At 38.7% G+C, this 16,340-nt stretch overlaps 2 protein-coding genes across 2 annotated transcripts; both read right to left on the bottom strand.

Moving 5' to 3' along the window:
• srsf6b (serine and arginine rich splicing factor 6b) lies at positions 1 to 11,196 on the bottom strand. The gene is made up of 6 exons (XM_081357375.1): positions 10,965 to 11,196; positions 8,313 to 8,491; positions 5,560 to 5,681; positions 2,742 to 2,944; positions 2,578 to 2,649; positions 1 to 1,069 (listed from the first exon to the last, which is right to left on the bottom strand). Exons 1-6 carry the CDS (start codon positions 11,069 to 11,071, stop codon positions 634 to 636), a joined length of 1,119 nt encoding a protein of 372 aa, XP_081213501.1. The 5' UTR covers positions 11,072 to 11,196; the 3' UTR covers positions 1 to 633.
• Positions 11,197 to 11,203: 7 nt separating this feature from the next.
• acot8 (acyl-CoA thioesterase 8) lies at positions 11,204 to 16,003 on the bottom strand. Its single transcript, XM_081357374.1, has 6 exons — positions 15,803 to 16,003; positions 14,820 to 14,956; positions 14,520 to 14,745; positions 13,587 to 13,744; positions 12,968 to 13,159; positions 11,204 to 11,784 (listed from the first exon to the last, which is right to left on the bottom strand). The coding sequence occupies exons 1-6, from the start codon at positions 15,973 to 15,975 to the stop codon at positions 11,669 to 11,671; spliced, it is 1,002 nt and encodes a 333-aa protein (XP_081213500.1). The 5' UTR covers positions 15,976 to 16,003; the 3' UTR covers positions 11,204 to 11,668.
• Between the last annotated feature and the right edge of the window lie 337 nt (positions 16,004 to 16,340).

Below are 16,340 nucleotides of genomic sequence, written 5' to 3'. Positions count from 1 at the left end.
ACCAATTAAATGTTTATTTAACTAAAACACTGGAAAATATCCAAAAATCCATTTAAAAATGAGATCACAGAAATCACACTGCAAGTGATGCATTCAACTTCCTGTAAACAAAAATTCCAAGACAATTCAAGATGAGCAAAAGCACTAACAGAAACAGATTCCAGAAAAAAAAAAAAAAAAAAATCAGCTCAGCAAGACAGGAATGACTTACTATAAAGTGAGGAAGCACAGCCGACCACTCAACTATCAAATCTTGTTGACTACACCACAAAAGGACAGTTGCAAAAGTAACGCCAGTTTATAACGTATTGTTACAGCCTCTTCAAACCTCACGCTAAAGCAAAAATATGATAAGAGCATTTAAAGACGTCTCATAGCAAAGCAAGTCGAATACAAACGATGGCCTGAGCAATGCTTACAAGCACAAACAATTACTAATTCTTAATTGACACGTCTCATGTAGGGGAGGAAAAAAACCATCTGGTACGCAATTTTGTTTTCATGCAATGTTGAAAACGGCACGTTAATCAATACTACACCGGCTCGGCCCTCTCAAGCATTTGGTGAATGTTCACAGGCTGTGAATGATGGATTAAACACGGAGCTGTGACTTAGATATTCCAATCAGCGACGCTAGTCTTGAGAGGCAGACCTAGAACGGGAACGAGACTTCGATCGGGAGGGAGAGCGGGACGCAGAGCGTTTGCCGGGCGACTCCGACTGATGACGGCTCTCTTTAGGAGACGGTGAACGAGAGGTTGATTTGGCCCGGTCTCCGTTCCCATTCTCCATCGGTGAAGGGGAGCGACTTCGGGACTTCTTGCTGACGGACTTTTCCTTGGAGCGGCTTCTGGAATCTCTCTCCGACTTGGCTTTGGAGCGACTCTTGGAGCGGGATTTGCGCACGTCAGAACGAGAGCGGGACTTCTGCGTGCGCGAGCGGGACCGGGACTTCGACTTCCTGGAGCGGGACTTTGACGGGGATTTGGAGTGAGATTTTCTCCGAGACCTGGAGCGGGATTTACGGCCGGATCTGGAGCGGGAGCGGCGCTTGCTGCGGGACCTTGACCTGTAAACACAGTCAGAAGATTAGACCTGCAACTAACAATTATTTAGATTATAATTGACCGTGATTGGTCAGATAGCCTGTCAATCAAACTCCCTGCGAAGGTTCAATTGATTAGTTGGCTGATTATTTCTTCAATTAAATGGATTAAAAAGCCCAATTTTCTTTTCTTTATTGATAAAACACACTCTTCCACATTCTGGCCAAAGCTGTCCAAACAAATTTGCCAACTGAATGCTATGAAAACATTGTGAATATATTTGTTATATGCAAAAAAGCTATAAAGCAAAATGACAGTTTAAATCATTACATTAAAAATGAAGATAATAAATAAAAATAAAAACACAAACTCGTTAACAGATAAGAGGAACTGCAGGAACACATTCACTCTGGACAGAGTAACCTGTTCCTGTCATTCCTCTTTCCTCTAAATGTTAGAAACGTCTTACATTTATATTCAATTATACGCAGTAATCTCTCTACGGTTACCTCTCATAAAATACTTGAATTACAAATACTATAATGTTGACTTTTAAACTGAAATTTAACGTCCAACAACATCTTTCAGCAAAATGAATATTTTTGTGCTGAATATTAATCGTCTTCCCCTGTAATGCGTCCCGTCTGTTTGACGCGCCGGCGCTCAGTAAAGTCTGAAGTTTAACCCAGACTGACAGAGCGAGCATGCGTGCAAAATGGAAATACTCCCATGAATTTGTAACATTTACAGGGAAGGATATAACCGAAAAATTAAAGTTTTGCGCCAAGGAAACATCACACATTTAACAGCACACGCATCAGTCAAAGCACCTGAAGGGCAAGCCATGCATTAGCTTGAAGCTTGAAGGGTTAGTTCACTCAAAAATGGCCGACGCTGGTCATGTGTGTGATGCGTATGATGCTGGCCAATAGTGAGCCTTCGTTCTGACGTACAACCCAGAAGCGCTGCGCTGTTACACTACGTGAACTCACAGAAGTCGGTATTTTTGTTTGTTTTTTGCGCACAAAAAGTATTCTCGTCGCTTGATAAACTTAAGGTTGAGCCGCTGTAGTCACTTGGACTATTTTAAACATTGTCTTTACTAACTTTCTGGGCCGGCAAGTTTCACTAACAGAGAAGCCTATGGAGGAGTGAGACAGCTCTCAGATTTAATCAGAAATATCTTCATTTGTGTCTGAAGATGAACGAAAGTCTTACGGGGTTGAACAACATGAGGGAGAGTGATTACTGACAGAACTTTCATTTATGCGTGAACTAACCCTTTAAAACAAAGAAGTCTCATGTTTTGGGCAGCTGGGATCACGCACCTGTCCCGCAGCAGCTCACTCTGTTTCCAACACTATTTTCAGCTGCATTTTGTCCATAGAAATGCGTTATTCAGTGAGGAAATTAAACACGACTGGCGAAAGTTCTCTCATTATCATCTTATTGTTTTTATCAATTAGTTGTTGCAACCCTACAGAAGATTGTTAGAAAAGCACATCGCACAAACAAACGCGCGCCATCTTACCGAGATCTGGAACGGGAACGGCTTTGTGAACTCTTGCGGCTCCTGCTGCGAGAACGGCGTCTGCTACGAGACCTGGAAAATATGGTTTGGTTCAAGAAATCTACAGGGGGACATTTTTCTAACGCACAAGTAAATGAGATGAAGCTAAAAACCAAAGGCCTGACCTTGACCTGCTCCCCGAGTAGGAGCGCCGGCGCCGAGGCTTGTCCTCTACCAGACGTATTTTTCTTCCGTTGATATCAGTGCCATCCAACTTGTCAATAGCTCTCTTCATATCAGAGTGGGAGCGAAACTCGATCACGCCCTCATTGGTCCGTTCTTTGTGGGCGTCGGCATAGGTCACCTCTCCAGCTTGACGCATGAAGTCCTATAGTGAAGAACAAGCTCTTCAATTATACAAAGGTTTTCCAAAGTCACTTAGTGTCAGAATTACAGTAATGACCAGAAATGAGGAAAATATAAACGCAAGGTCTGTCAGCTGAATTAAACTGCACATGCTAAATAAAAAGAAAACCCTTGTGAAAAAGTGTGCTTAATTGTATTGAATGTACTTAAATTTAAGTATTGGCAATTAATGAAATTAAAAACACTTAAGAGCTCTTAAAGCATAATAGACTTATTTTAAAAAGTGCACCTTATAATGTACTCAAGTAAAACTTACTTTGACATTTTAAATCACTTTTAATATTTTGTTGACTAAAATAAGTACTTATTTATTGTGTTGACTTCTAAAGCACACGTAAAATGCTTGATTATAATTTTAACTGTAGTGTGATTCAATATTAAACTTACATTCAGATCAGTCTTCAATATTTCAGTAATAAGTACTATAAAAGTATGCTAAAATGTACTAATGTACTGTGTCTCAAATTCAGTAACTGTTTATGTACATTTAATGCAGAGTCATTTATACATAAAAAATAAAGGCCCAGTTTCACAGTCAGGGCTTAGATTAAGCCTTAGCTCAATTACGGCTTTTAACCTGTTAAGCTTCACCAGTGCGTCGGCGCACTGAAGCGTTTTTTTTTTTATTTAGTTAAAAATTACTATCAGATTTAATGTTATACATTGACAAACTATACATCATTAAAAAGATATAAGACTCAAGTTTCAGTATTTGACCACTATTGTATTCTGAAAAACTTATAGTGACAGTTATGTCTTAATTTGTGTCAGGAGTTATGAAATGAAAAAATGAGTCGATACCTTTAATATGAATTATGCACGTCAACCGCTTTCATTCATAAAAAACTCCCGTGCCGTCGTCATGACAGCGATACACAAAACAACGTCCCTCAGGGCTTTAGCTCAAAAATGTGCAGATTTGGAGAAATATTGATATATTTTCATAGGTTTTCATCAGATTTCTATAGACAGGAATAATATTTATTGAATTTATGCCCAAATGCGTCGATGTAATCATTATGAGCGCTGGATACTGTGATGTATTGTGTTTTTAATCCATACCAACAGCCTGAGGGCGCTACATGCACAATAATAGTCCATATATAGAACATGAAGAAGAGGCATGATCATGTGACATTCCAGGAAGTCTCGAACACATTCAAAGCTATCAGAGATCGCTGTAACATGTTTTGAAGACAATAAACATGATTGAAATGATATTTGGTTTACCTGTGTTCTTCGAGTAATGTCAGGTATTTCCATAATAATATATTATATTTATAATGTAATGCTAATCGATATAGACTATCATTGTGCAGAATAAAATATATATATATTTTCTGTCTGATTTTTTTATCTGAAGCGAAATTATATCACAGAAGATTATTTAAAACACTCGACTTGCGTTATAAATTAAGTTTGGAGCACAAACATGGTTTTAATCTCATAAATTGTCGTGTATTGATGGTGTGCTAAGCTAATATGCTAGCTAGCCCTAGGTGCACCTGCCACATATAGCAGTTATCCTTTTATGTTTTTTTTTCTAAATATGCTTACTGAAATTCAAGCAGGGCATTTGATCCAGTTTTTAAATGTTAAGTGAGAACTTTGATAAAAGAAATTAGGGATTGAAACCCTATGAATAGCTTGTGAATAGCCAGTCGTTAGTAACTATAATGCAGACAAAAGAAATGCATATTTCGAGCCATAACCAGGCTGGAGAGGTGTGAATGTGTGCAGGGGGAGACTGAGACTGAATGGGGCTCGTTTGCACCACAAAACAATAAAGACAATATACTGGATAGATGCTTAGAAGATGGCAATAAACATCAGTAGCATTTTAAAGTGGCAAATCAAAATAAAGTCATTGACATGGTCTTGAAAAACATTTAACTAAATACAGAGTTTTGGACTTATTATCTTCAGATTTTAAATATAAAATGTTTAGACATGTGGCCTTAGCTGTAGTGCATTTCTAGATTGCTCCAGTGCCAACTTCAATTTTATTTTCATGAGGATGTTTCAAAAAAATTAATTTCTAATAACTTTACAAAACTTTGAAGCTATTTATAACAATTTTTTTCATTATGACAATAATTAATTCTACATTTACAATAAACTGCCAGGTGTCAGCTTTCAAATGAGATCATACTTGTGCTTTTAGTACAAAGGGTTCATGAACTGTATCTGTTTAAGTTTGGGTATGTCATTTCTGGGGATTTTTCAAAAGTGGCGTTGCAGCTTAACAGGTTAAGTAGCTTTTATTAAACGTGCCTTTAGAAAACAACATTACTGATGTGCATCTTGAGACAAAACAACGTCACTGACATTAAGATGTCAGAGCAAAGTGCTTTCAGTTAAAACAGCTCAAACAAGCATATTAGTCTGGGACTAGCTTAAGCCTCGTCTGCAGAATAAAACCATTTTATCCTGAACCTATAACATTTTTGGCACTACATTTAATTGACTACTCTGCATTGCTACAGAAAAGCTCACTGGTATTTGAATCAGGACCTTGAAAACAGTTCCTAAGAGGATAGCAACATCAAATAATATAAATCCCAACAAAGTGCTTACCTTGAGGTCCTGCCAGCTGCAGCGACTGGACAGGTTCTCCACGATCAGACGGTACTCCGTGCGGACCGGAGGTCCATATTTGTCTCTTCCGCTTCGGCTCCTGCTGCTATAACCACTACTGCCTTCAGACAAAAGCCAAAAGACAGCAGACAATCAGTACTGAATTAGACCCAATGCAAAGGGCGCACACAAGGCAACCTCTTCAGACATCACACTGCATAAAGCATGATGTTGAGGAAAGTCTTCCCACCCCACCCCATTGAATAGTCACACCCAAATAAACGGACCTCAGCACCACATAGTTCTGAAGGGAACGCTTACTGTAGGATTATTAAAAACAAAATAAATCCTGACATCTGACCGCACTGGATTTGTTCAATCAGTCCTTCTGAAAGGGCCAAAGGTCGCATTGCTGGTCTTCACCCAACAGCTCAAGAACAGCAATGCTCTGAACATGAATACCACTCCAGCGACACAAGGGCGGCACAGGTTTTAACGTGAGCCCCAATTTTAAAGACAGCAAACGAGTACATGATAACCTCACAGGGCTCCAGACTAACATTTGAGAGCAGTTCTACAGATGGGGGCGCAGGGGGGGATTGTCAATCAAAAGAAATTTAATTAAAAAGCTCCTATTGTTTTGCATTACCAAGTGCAGTTACTAGTAAAATTACATGTTTATTTCTTGGAAATGATAAAGCACTGAGCTTGAGTTGAGATGCAGTGTACCATTGTTCTTCTATAACATCACTGAACTGACCGACAGCTTCAGTGATTATAAAATGAGCGCTCTTTACTTTGGGTAATTCTTCGCAACTTGACTAAGTTTTGTTTTTCATGAGACAAAAAGTGTCAAACTTTGACAAATTTATTTCTTGATTTGATATTTTATAAAAGGGATTCCATTATACCTAAATATAAAAGCAAAATGTTTGGGGAAAAAAATATATATCAGGGAGTGGAAATGGCTAATAAGCCAATATAATATAAATATAATAAGCCGACATCTACTGGTTATACTGGTAATTTCGTGTTTATTACCAGTATAGTACATAGCAAACATAGTTTGTTTGCTATGTGTTAGTTTTCCTACATCTTGAAACTTTTAGCTTTACAAATAGGGACAATCTTAGATGGACACAATGTTTTTGGTCACTACATTAAAAATAGCATTTAAACTGGATAACGTTTAGAGCTTTGAAGTGCTAGAAAAAGTGTGAAGCACTTAAAAAGTCCATGAATTTCACTCTCAAAAGGTTGTACAAACCCTGAAATGAATAATGTAAAAACATTTGACTATTTCGGCCACAATACCATGGTTACAGTTAGATTTACTACATTAAATCCATGGTGAATGTTGGTGATTTGTGGACTGAAAAGCCTTCTAACTTGTTCATGGTTTCTCCTGGTTTCCATGTCAGCGCTGTTTGATCTGTGGTTTATAACATAATTCTGCACTGAATTTAAACGTTTCTCACTAGTTATCACAGCAATGTTATTAATTAGGCTGCGAAATAAAATGCTTCCCCACTATATCTCCCAGCTAACAGTGTTGATTGATCGGCCCTCGAGTGAACCTGTTCTGAGTAGTGCGGTTTCGTTTGACGTCTTTTATGTAACAGAAATGGCAGCTCTTATGAGTTGGGCAACGTGGTGGTCGCACCAGTGAGACCTCTATCAAAATGTAGTCGCACCGGCAGGAAAAATGGTCGCAAAATGCAACCATTTGGTCGCAGTCTGGAGCCCTGCCCTCATGAAAACAAACAGAAGTAAAATTACAAAATAAAATAACAATAACCAAGACTACTTACATTAGATGCTGACGTTACCTGTCTACTGACAGAACAGCGACAGCAAAAGACACATAGCAAGGGAAGCCCATTGCTCTTTTTAATAAAGAAATAAAAAAAATAAAAGGAAAAACTAGCGGGTAGCTACATAAATTTGTTTAACCTGACCAATATTTCGTTCAACATAAAAACCAATGGGTTTCCTCACCATCACCCTGGTCTATTGGCAAAAGGCAGCTGTCATCATGGCTTCCGGTTAGGTCAGCCAAGGGTCAAAGGGCAAAGGTCACACACACATTGTAAGGTGAAAGCCAAGGCCAAACGGGACAGGCAGTCATCTTAGCCTCAATGGACTCGGACTCAGCCCGCACCGGACTCTTTTAAATTGAAACATCAAGGACTTTTGTTAATGTTGAATTCAGATGTAAACACAAAATCGCATCGTCACACGTCATACTGTTTACATGCCAGTGATGCTTCAGGTTGTGGCACAAAACAAAAAAACAACTCATTACTAAATCTATTAGCTAGAATAGATTTAGAGCTGGACCAATACAAAGTGGAAACAGCCCATCATCTGACATGTAAACATCTTTAGTCCCTAACTTTTTTAGGATTACTCAAGTTATACTGCACATTCTCATGACCCTTGGCATTTAAAAAAATGGGCCAAAACTACAAAAGCAAAGGCATCTTTTAAGGGAATCCCCATTTAAAAAGGTCATATTTCAGGACCATCTGCATTAAACAGAACATATGATATCCCAGAAGCCTTCGATCATCGGGACCACAGGAACTGCAGACTTCAGAGAAATGTAGTTAGTCACTGGATGCAGGTGCAAATGCCGTCCACTGGAAATTAAAACAGTTAGGCTATTATTCACCTCCACTTCTTCCTCGTGCCTGAGGGGGGAGATAAAGAGAGAACAGGTTTGTCGAGATGATGAATGAGACTGTACTTACTGCGGCCACCGCCCCCATAACCCCCACCGCCACCGCTACCGCCACCGTATCCATCTCGGTCTCGCCGCGGTCCTCTCGCGTGCTCCACGATCACACGCTCCCCGCACAAGTCTTTACCGTTCAGCTCGTACACGGCATCGTCGGCGTCACGGTTGTCTTCAAACTCCACGAACCCATACCTGGAAAAAAACAATAACAACACTTGGGTTTAAACAAACTATTACAACAAATATAACTATTTACAACAAAGGTATAGCCTAACTATTTACAACAAAGCCCAAGATCCACCCACAACCATAAGACTAAATAAAAATGAATAAATATGACATGACATTAAAATAAAACTGTGACCAAAACAATATATAGAAGGATCTCAAAGTATCAAACTTTTTGATTAAGTCTCAATAAGGTCCAACCAAAATTGTATTGTCTTTCTGGTAGCGCCGTGCACTCAAATGTCCAGCAAATGGGACATCCAAATAGACATGGATGGAATATTGATATTTTGAAATGATTCAAAAAAATGTAGAGATAATTCAAATGTGAAATTAAAACAGTAGGTGGCAGCAAGTCACTGTTAATGAGCGATTCATTGAGTTTCAATCTATTCATTCAAACTCATTCAGGAACAAACTCATTCAGGAACAAATGAGTCTTAATGAAAGAGCCATTGAATCATTCATACAAACCATTCATTCATTCAGTAATGAAACACCACCGTGCATTGAGATAAACATTTGTCAAGTCACCTTTATTTATACAGCGCTTTTTACAAAACAGATTGTTTCAAAGCAGCTTTACCGAGATAACGGCAAAATAATGCAACAAAGTTTGTTTCCAGAAGAAAATAGCGTCATATTCCAGCTTAAGTAAGTTCAGTGATGGTTCATTTTTGTTGTAAAAAAGTTATTAATTCAGTTCATTTATATATATATATATATATATATATATATATATATATATATAGCCGCTCTGGGAAAACAGTGATGTCATCGTCCAGCTCAGTTCAGTTATCGTATAATAGTGTCGATGTAGGCAGATCAATAATATTATTGAATATTAAATTTTCACCCAACTGAACATGTTCAATAAGCGTTTGTCAGTGTCTGTTGGGGTAGTGTGAACATGAGTTATTTTTAATAAAATTCTAACTTGTTTGTTGGCGTTAGTGCGGTGCGAAATGACCTTAAAGTGAGGGACATACTCAATAACATCAGATCGTACATTGTTAAAACAACAATCATGATATTATCGTGGATGATATAATAGCACACCCCTAATTGACAGCAATTAAACAGTAAAAATCTGCGTTCACATGCAAGTGCGCTGAACGCCGTGAAACTCCAGAGTAGTAATAAGCAGAACGTGCAAGTGGTCCATTCTTATTTTTTATGGAATATTGCAGTATTTTATCAATGATTTATCTGTATTTTTCACATATTCTTTGGTCAAAATGACTTCCTCTCCCTCTTGCACCAACATCCATTTTCTTCTCCGATGACGTGTTTACTGGCGCGAGGGCGGGGCAACCTGTTACGCATGAGATCCACCAATAAGAAAACAACAACCAAAGCCCCATTCAGGCGACAACCATCCAATCAGCTCACTCGGATATCCGTCAACGTCACAATAGGGCAGAAAACACTAGAAAACTGCAGTTTGAGGGGACAATAGAGTATTGAGGGTAACGTTAATGTCCACAAAAAGGCAATGTTAGGAATCAATGGAAAAACGACTTCACAACAGTATACGACTACCAACTAAAAACAAGTGTGAAGAAATGAGTGCAACAGTCAGGTTACGGAAGTAAAATTTTATTTTTAACGGTATTATAAACGAGGTCGATAAATTATGGCATATGCTTTTGTTGAAGCTGTCATAACTTCAACGTATTTAAATAATCCTGCTTGAAAAACAAAAATCCTGGAGAAACACTACGCCAGGGGGAAGAAAGTCTGACATGTACAGTCTTCGTCAAAAATGGCTTTTGAAAACTCATTCTATATATTTGCATTAGATTAATCGTTTTGTTTAATACAATTTAAATAGCTTTAAGCTGCTCGTTGTCAATACAAGGCCAAAAACGTCCGCCATATTGGCCAGTTTTATGCACAGCACATTTTGGCAAGTTGTGCTACATAACGTTAATGGCAAAACAGTGTGAGAATCATATTGGTATGTTACTCCAAAAAGCCTGAACTTCTTTGTGTATTTTATGAATACATGCATTAAAGTGTGCGAGAACTAATGCGCGCGACACAAAAACAACGGCGCGCCGCAGTAACGTTATCGAATCAGGTCATCAGCACCATTACATTTGTGCACTCTACATACTAACTTCAGTTGATATTTTCTTAGATAAGCGATCATTTACTTATTGTGCTTCAGAATCGAGGCAATGTAAAATCGTATGCACTTTAATCATATGGTCGTATAAAGTAGTTCACGCGCTGTGGACAACAAATGTCCGCCATTTTGAGCACGCGGTGAGAGCCGCTGTCAGACGGATAAAATCAACAAGACACCAGCATTTAAACTTAAATTGTGACGTAAATTCAATATCGCAAGCACTACGAAGCATTTAACGTCTATAAATGCATTGAAGATGTAACGTTATGAGGCCATCGGCAAGGCCGCGCTCCACAAACTTACCCGTTCTTCAGATCGATCTCCAAAAGCTTCCCGTACCCGCTGAAAAACCTCTGTATATCTTTCTCCCGCACATGATAGCTCAGCCTGCCGACATACACTCGCGGCATGGTTAAGGTTTAGTTCTAGTGAATATCAAACGTACGAATCCCTGTAGCTTTAGTCGCTATCGTCCTCTTCGGAATGGCCACCTAGCGGTTATAGCGGTCACCATACCGACGTCACTTCCGGCGTCTCCTCGCGCATATTGCACTTGATTAAAAGATAGTCTGTTTATACTGAATGATTACGAATGTACTACACAACCTCAGATTGTTTAGTTTAATAATAAATGATAAATAATTACATTTCTTGTTTACACTTAAAAATGGTCCACATTCACAACTTGCAGTGCACGAGTTTGTGTCATTTAAGACTTCAAGGGTTTTTGTTAATTAAACACAGCAAACTTAACCATGTCTTCAACATTTTGAACAGGGTTAGCCTAAATAGACAATAATTTTAGCACAAGGGACAAAAAAAGCAACTGCAAACTTGAAATTGAAGTGCATTGTAATTATGTTAATGTATTATTAATGTTGTATTATTAATGTTTTTTACAGTCCATGGTTGTAATATGACAAATAATACATTTTAAATGTCAGCCTGTCAACTATCATAAGGCATCTCAAGAATACAATACTATTTAATAGTATATTTTCATTCCTCTATAGTTTACTCTGAGAAACTGCCTTGACTCGTATCACTCCCTCTTGGGCACAAGAAGCTGCGAGAACACCGTCCTGTCTCCACAAACGGCCCTGGACGAAGCCTCTGCTGCCGCCTGATGGGAAATACAGGTGTATTGGACCAATGCATTAACATATTAATAGTGTTTATTATCATCATATACTCATCACTAGCTATGTTTCCATGCAAAGTTGCAATTTTAACTTGTGCACAAAATTGCAATATCGCGTAAAACATTTGTGTATCAAACATGCGTTCAAGAGACCAAAATCATCACTTCCTAGCATAAAATATCTGTAAATAAATGGAAGTTGCTGCATTCGGGCTATTTTTTCCTCCATCATAAATGAGTTCGTCTAAGAGCGTCTCACGAAACACAGTAAACGCTGTCATGTTCTCTAGTGTTCGGATGCTGGTGTTTGGGAACGCAATCGTGTGAGACGCTTCTGGAGGGAATTCAATTAAACCAAATCATTCTGATCACAGACTTTGACTCGGCGTTTCAGAAACACCAAACCAACATTTGAGATGCTGCAATGTGATTGGTCCGCTGGTTAGTCCAGTTATCCAATCACAGCCTCTGCTGAGGCAAAGTCGCATGAGGTTTTTGTTGGGCATTAAGGGATTTATTCAGTAAATGTGTTTCCATCATAGTTTATGCTCATCTTCTTATAGAATAAAACAAATATACACCTCAATTGAGCGCATTATTTTATAGAATTTAAAGTCCCCCCTGTAGTCAATAATTGTATCCCTTAAAACTCATCTTTGATCACCAAAATTACATATTTAAAAAAATTTTTGCTTAGAAAAATGTATTCATGCCTTAAAATATCTTGAATGTAACTCGACACCCTTGCCTCATTTAGTATACGAGGTTCTATGAATATGCAAATGAGCCCTGCCTCCACTCACTCACTCAGCTCAGAGATCCACTGGTTGACGATCACACGTTGATCTGATTGGTTACAAGGTAGTTTGTGACGTCAGAAACACCAGCGATTTCAAAGCGTGTTTTTGAGACTGTCTTTGGTTCACTGCAGTTTTGTGTCGACTTATGAATTTACACATGGTTTGTCTTAAAGCATATTAAAAACACCACATAGACTCATAAACAACATTAAAAGCTGGATTTTCACCACAGCGGGACTTTAAACACATGTTGTCGTTTCTATTCGGCATGTTTTTGTGCAATATCCCAAAACTCACATTAAAAATCATGCAGTGCATTACTAATGAACTACATGAACATGCAAGAGTGGATGGAAGCTGCTGACCTGACCACGGGCTTTCGCATTCATAGAGCATCCACTCGTCTGCTCTGAATGTGCTGTGAAACCACATGGCGTGATCCAGAGAGGCGGAGAACTGGGCCCTGTGATTTGGGTACGGTAACAGTGCCGTCCCCAGGAAAGCGTAGTCCGATACATACGCTGCCACACAACAGTGCAGTTTCATGTCACCAGGTCCTAAAACACAACACATACAATATTCAGAAATATTAAACAAGGAAAGTACAGTCATTATCCAATATTAACACAACAGGTTTTTACTCACGATAATGACTGTACATTACTTAAAGGCACACTATGCAGTTTCCGTTTTTCTCAAACAGCGACCCCTAGAGTCGCTGTGGAGTACTTGTATTAACTTGTATATAACTGCATTGCTGGTTTTTCTACCCCCCCCAAAACGTGCCTTATCTACCCCTAAAATGTGCCTTCTAGTACCTTGTTATGTTCTACTGTGTGTTTATGTGTAAATAAAATACACAGATGTCCTTTTATGGGTCCTGTCATAGTGACAAGCTGTTGTAAAGGTACCATATTTGCATTTTTTTTCATTACAAGTGGTTTTTTACTATAAAGAAGTGGTGAGATGACATGCTTATTTTACCTATATATCCTCTCGCTCGCACCCAGAATAACGTCTTTGGTTCCATGGCAACATGTCTATAAAAATCAGGTGGGTTGACTGGCTTGATCTCGATAGGAACTTCATCCGCAAGTATTTTATTTAGGCCCTGTCGTGTATTATCAGCCAGGTTCGGATCACTGTAAACAAAAAGAAAGTCATATAATCAGGGTTTGAAATTAACACCCGCCGAAAATCAGCTGTGCCGGGTAACGCTGTCAAATCACGAGCCAATCTGGCGTTACTTGTTATCCTTAATCACTTTGCTGGGGAAGTTCGTGTAAGACAAATCTGCACAGATTTAGTGCAAATACTCCACTTGTGACTCATCATGATATATTAAATACAGCGTATTACACAGAATCTGTGCATATCTGGCTTATATGAACATGCCAGACATACGCCACAAATAACGGCACGCTTGTTCATTTGCATTGAAGCAAAAGCGAAGATTAAAAAGCATTTGGTGAACAGAAAAGACATTGTTATTTTCCAACAACCTACATTTTTTTATGTTCTTTGTATTGTATTGATCTGACCAGATTACCAGGGCCCCAAGGGGTGAGAGGGCCCTCGAAAAGTCTGGAATATATCTTATTTTACCTGGATATTTTCATTTCCTAATTAAATTTCCTAATGAATGTCAGATGAAATGTAAAGTTAGTGTATTGGCTGAATAACTTGGTTGATTGACAGACTACATTTTGTATACAAAAAAGTAAAGACTATCTAAGGTCTCACGTTCCTACCCCTTGCTAATGCGCCAAATGGTTTAGTCCATGTGGAAGTTGAGGAACATGGGGGCCCATCAGGACTGCCTATGCATAGGGCCCGGGATCTTGTGCTACGCCCCTGCATATAATATATGACTTATAATTATAATTCACTATGGGAAACATAGTGTTGTGCTGAGACCTGAGGTAGCGCTGGATGAGCTCCTCGACGGTGAGCAGCGTGTCGGGTGGGGGGGCGGTGGGCATGGTGAACTGATGCTCCAGTGGACTCGGCTGCTGCGTGTGAAACGACGCCTGACAGATCAGAATGGGCTGACCGTGCTGAACGGCTTTCACAGACCGCACGGAGAAGCTGCGGCCATCCCGAGTCCTTTCCACCTGGTACAGCACAGGCACCTTCGGGTCCCCTGAACACACAATTGTTGAGAAATAAAGCGAAAACCAAACTTTCCATGTGTGATTAGAAAACATCTGAGTTTACCTGCTCTCACAAAGTAGCAGTGCAGTGAATGAGCATAGAGATGTTCACTGACTGAATTGGCTGCGGCTACAAGAGCCTGTCCAACAATCTGGCCACCGAAAAGGCGCTTAGTGCGAGGAACCCAGTGATGTGTCCCTCTGTAAGAAAAAAAACATGGTAATACCATGGTACCCTTTGTTAGTTTAAAAAATATATATTCTAAGAACATTTTCATAAAGCTCCTATTGAAGGGTTAGTTCACCCTTGAATATGAAAATGATCCAATAATTTACTCACCATCAAGTCATTCTAGGTGTATGTGACTTTCTTCTTTTAGCCGAACACAATCGGAGTTATACTAGAAAATATCCTGGCTCTTCCCAGCTTTATAAAGTTATAAATATGGAAAGTTTTCAAACAAAAATGCATCGATTTGGGCTTCGGTACTATTCACTCCCATTATAAATCTATAAGGTAATTATAGAATCTCCAATCTATCCTTATAGCTCTAAGGAAGAGCTGAGATATTTTTTAACAATGCCGATTGTGTTTTGCTGAAAGAAGAAAAGTCATGAACACCTAGGATGAGTACATTAGCCTATGGAATCATTTTATTTTGGGGTGAACTAACCATTTAAAACGTTATTTCTGAATGTTCGCTGAAAGTTCAAAACATTCCAGTTTGAACGTTCCAGTTTCTGAAATGATTGTTTTCTTGGTTATACTAATGTTAAGGGAACATTCCATTTTAGAATTTTGCAAACATTGTTGGAATGTTACTTTTGAATATTCTATGAACGTTCTGAAACAAGTTGTTACATTTATAAAACGTTAGAAGAACGTCCAACTAAAACGTTCCAGAAAAAAAAAGAATAATCCATAAGTAAAGATTTTGTGCTGACATTTTGAGAGCATAATTAAAGATCAGATAACTCACTGGAAGTATGTTACTGGTGCTAAGTAAATCTAATAGACTCAATATTTTGAAAAATACATTTGTTTACCTCCACAGGTCGGTGTCGAGCTTTTCTAAATTCAAAACACTTGTAACCAGAACACTTCTGAGATCAGCTTTACCTGAATTAGACATATGGTTTACTACAATGTCATCTCGAGATTCACTACCGCGTTCAGCCATATTTACCGGTGATGAGTCGTTCATGAACGATCTGTTCATTGCGTCTGTCACGTGACAAATGAACGAAAGACTCGGAAGGTAATTATGCTCCCTGTAAATTATTTTTGACTGCATTATAATGATTTCTTAATTCAGAATATGATCAAGATTGTGTGGGTGGATGTGTTCGGGGAATTTGCCTGTTAAAAGTAGAACATTTAAAGCCCCTTAAATGAACGAAATGACCGAAAGATCGACCAAGAGAGTCAGTAAAATGATCCGAACTCGATTCAAACGCTTTTTAACGATTCATTTGGGTCATCAGTTAAAATGTTCACGGAACATTTTCTTGGTAAATATTGCCCCGTATTGTTGTATTGGTGCATATAAATGAAAATTATTACATTAGTAATTGTAGAAATCAT

The sequence above is a fragment of the Scardinius erythrophthalmus genome (genome assembly GCF_964197995.2).
Source record: "Scardinius erythrophthalmus genome assembly, chromosome: 25".
Classification (NCBI taxonomy): domain Eukaryota; kingdom Metazoa; phylum Chordata; class Actinopteri; order Cypriniformes; family Leuciscidae; genus Scardinius; species Scardinius erythrophthalmus.
The sequence above is the reverse complement of the archived record's forward strand: the minus strand, read 5'-3'. Positions and strand labels throughout refer to the sequence as shown.

Bases quoted from the DNA above. Each gene is read 5' to 3' on its own strand.
- srsf6b (XM_081357375.1), bottom strand. From the start codon at position 11,071: ATGCCGCGAGTGTATGTCGGCAGGCTGAGCTATCATGTGCGGGAGAAA. The intron at 5,682-8,312 runs GTAAGTACAGTC...TTTTGTCTGAAG, and splicing joins TTATGGGGGCGGTGGCCGCA to GCAGTAGTGGTTATAGCAGC. The intron at 1,070-2,577 runs GTAAGATGGCGC...CTGTGTTTACAG, and splicing joins CGTTCCCGTTCCAGATCTCG to GTCAAGGTCCCGCAGCAAGC.
- acot8 (XM_081357374.1), bottom strand. From the start codon at position 15,975: ATGAACAGATCGTTCATGAACGACTCATCACCGGTAAATATGGCTGAA. The intron at 14,746-14,819 runs GTAAACTCAGAT...TTGTGTGTTCAG, and splicing joins CTGCTACTTTGTGAGAGCAG to GGGACCCGAAGGTGCCTGTG. The intron at 13,745-14,519 runs GTCTCAGCACAA...TTTTGTTTACAG, and splicing joins CTCATCCAGCGCTACCTCAG to TGATCCGAACCTGGCTGATA.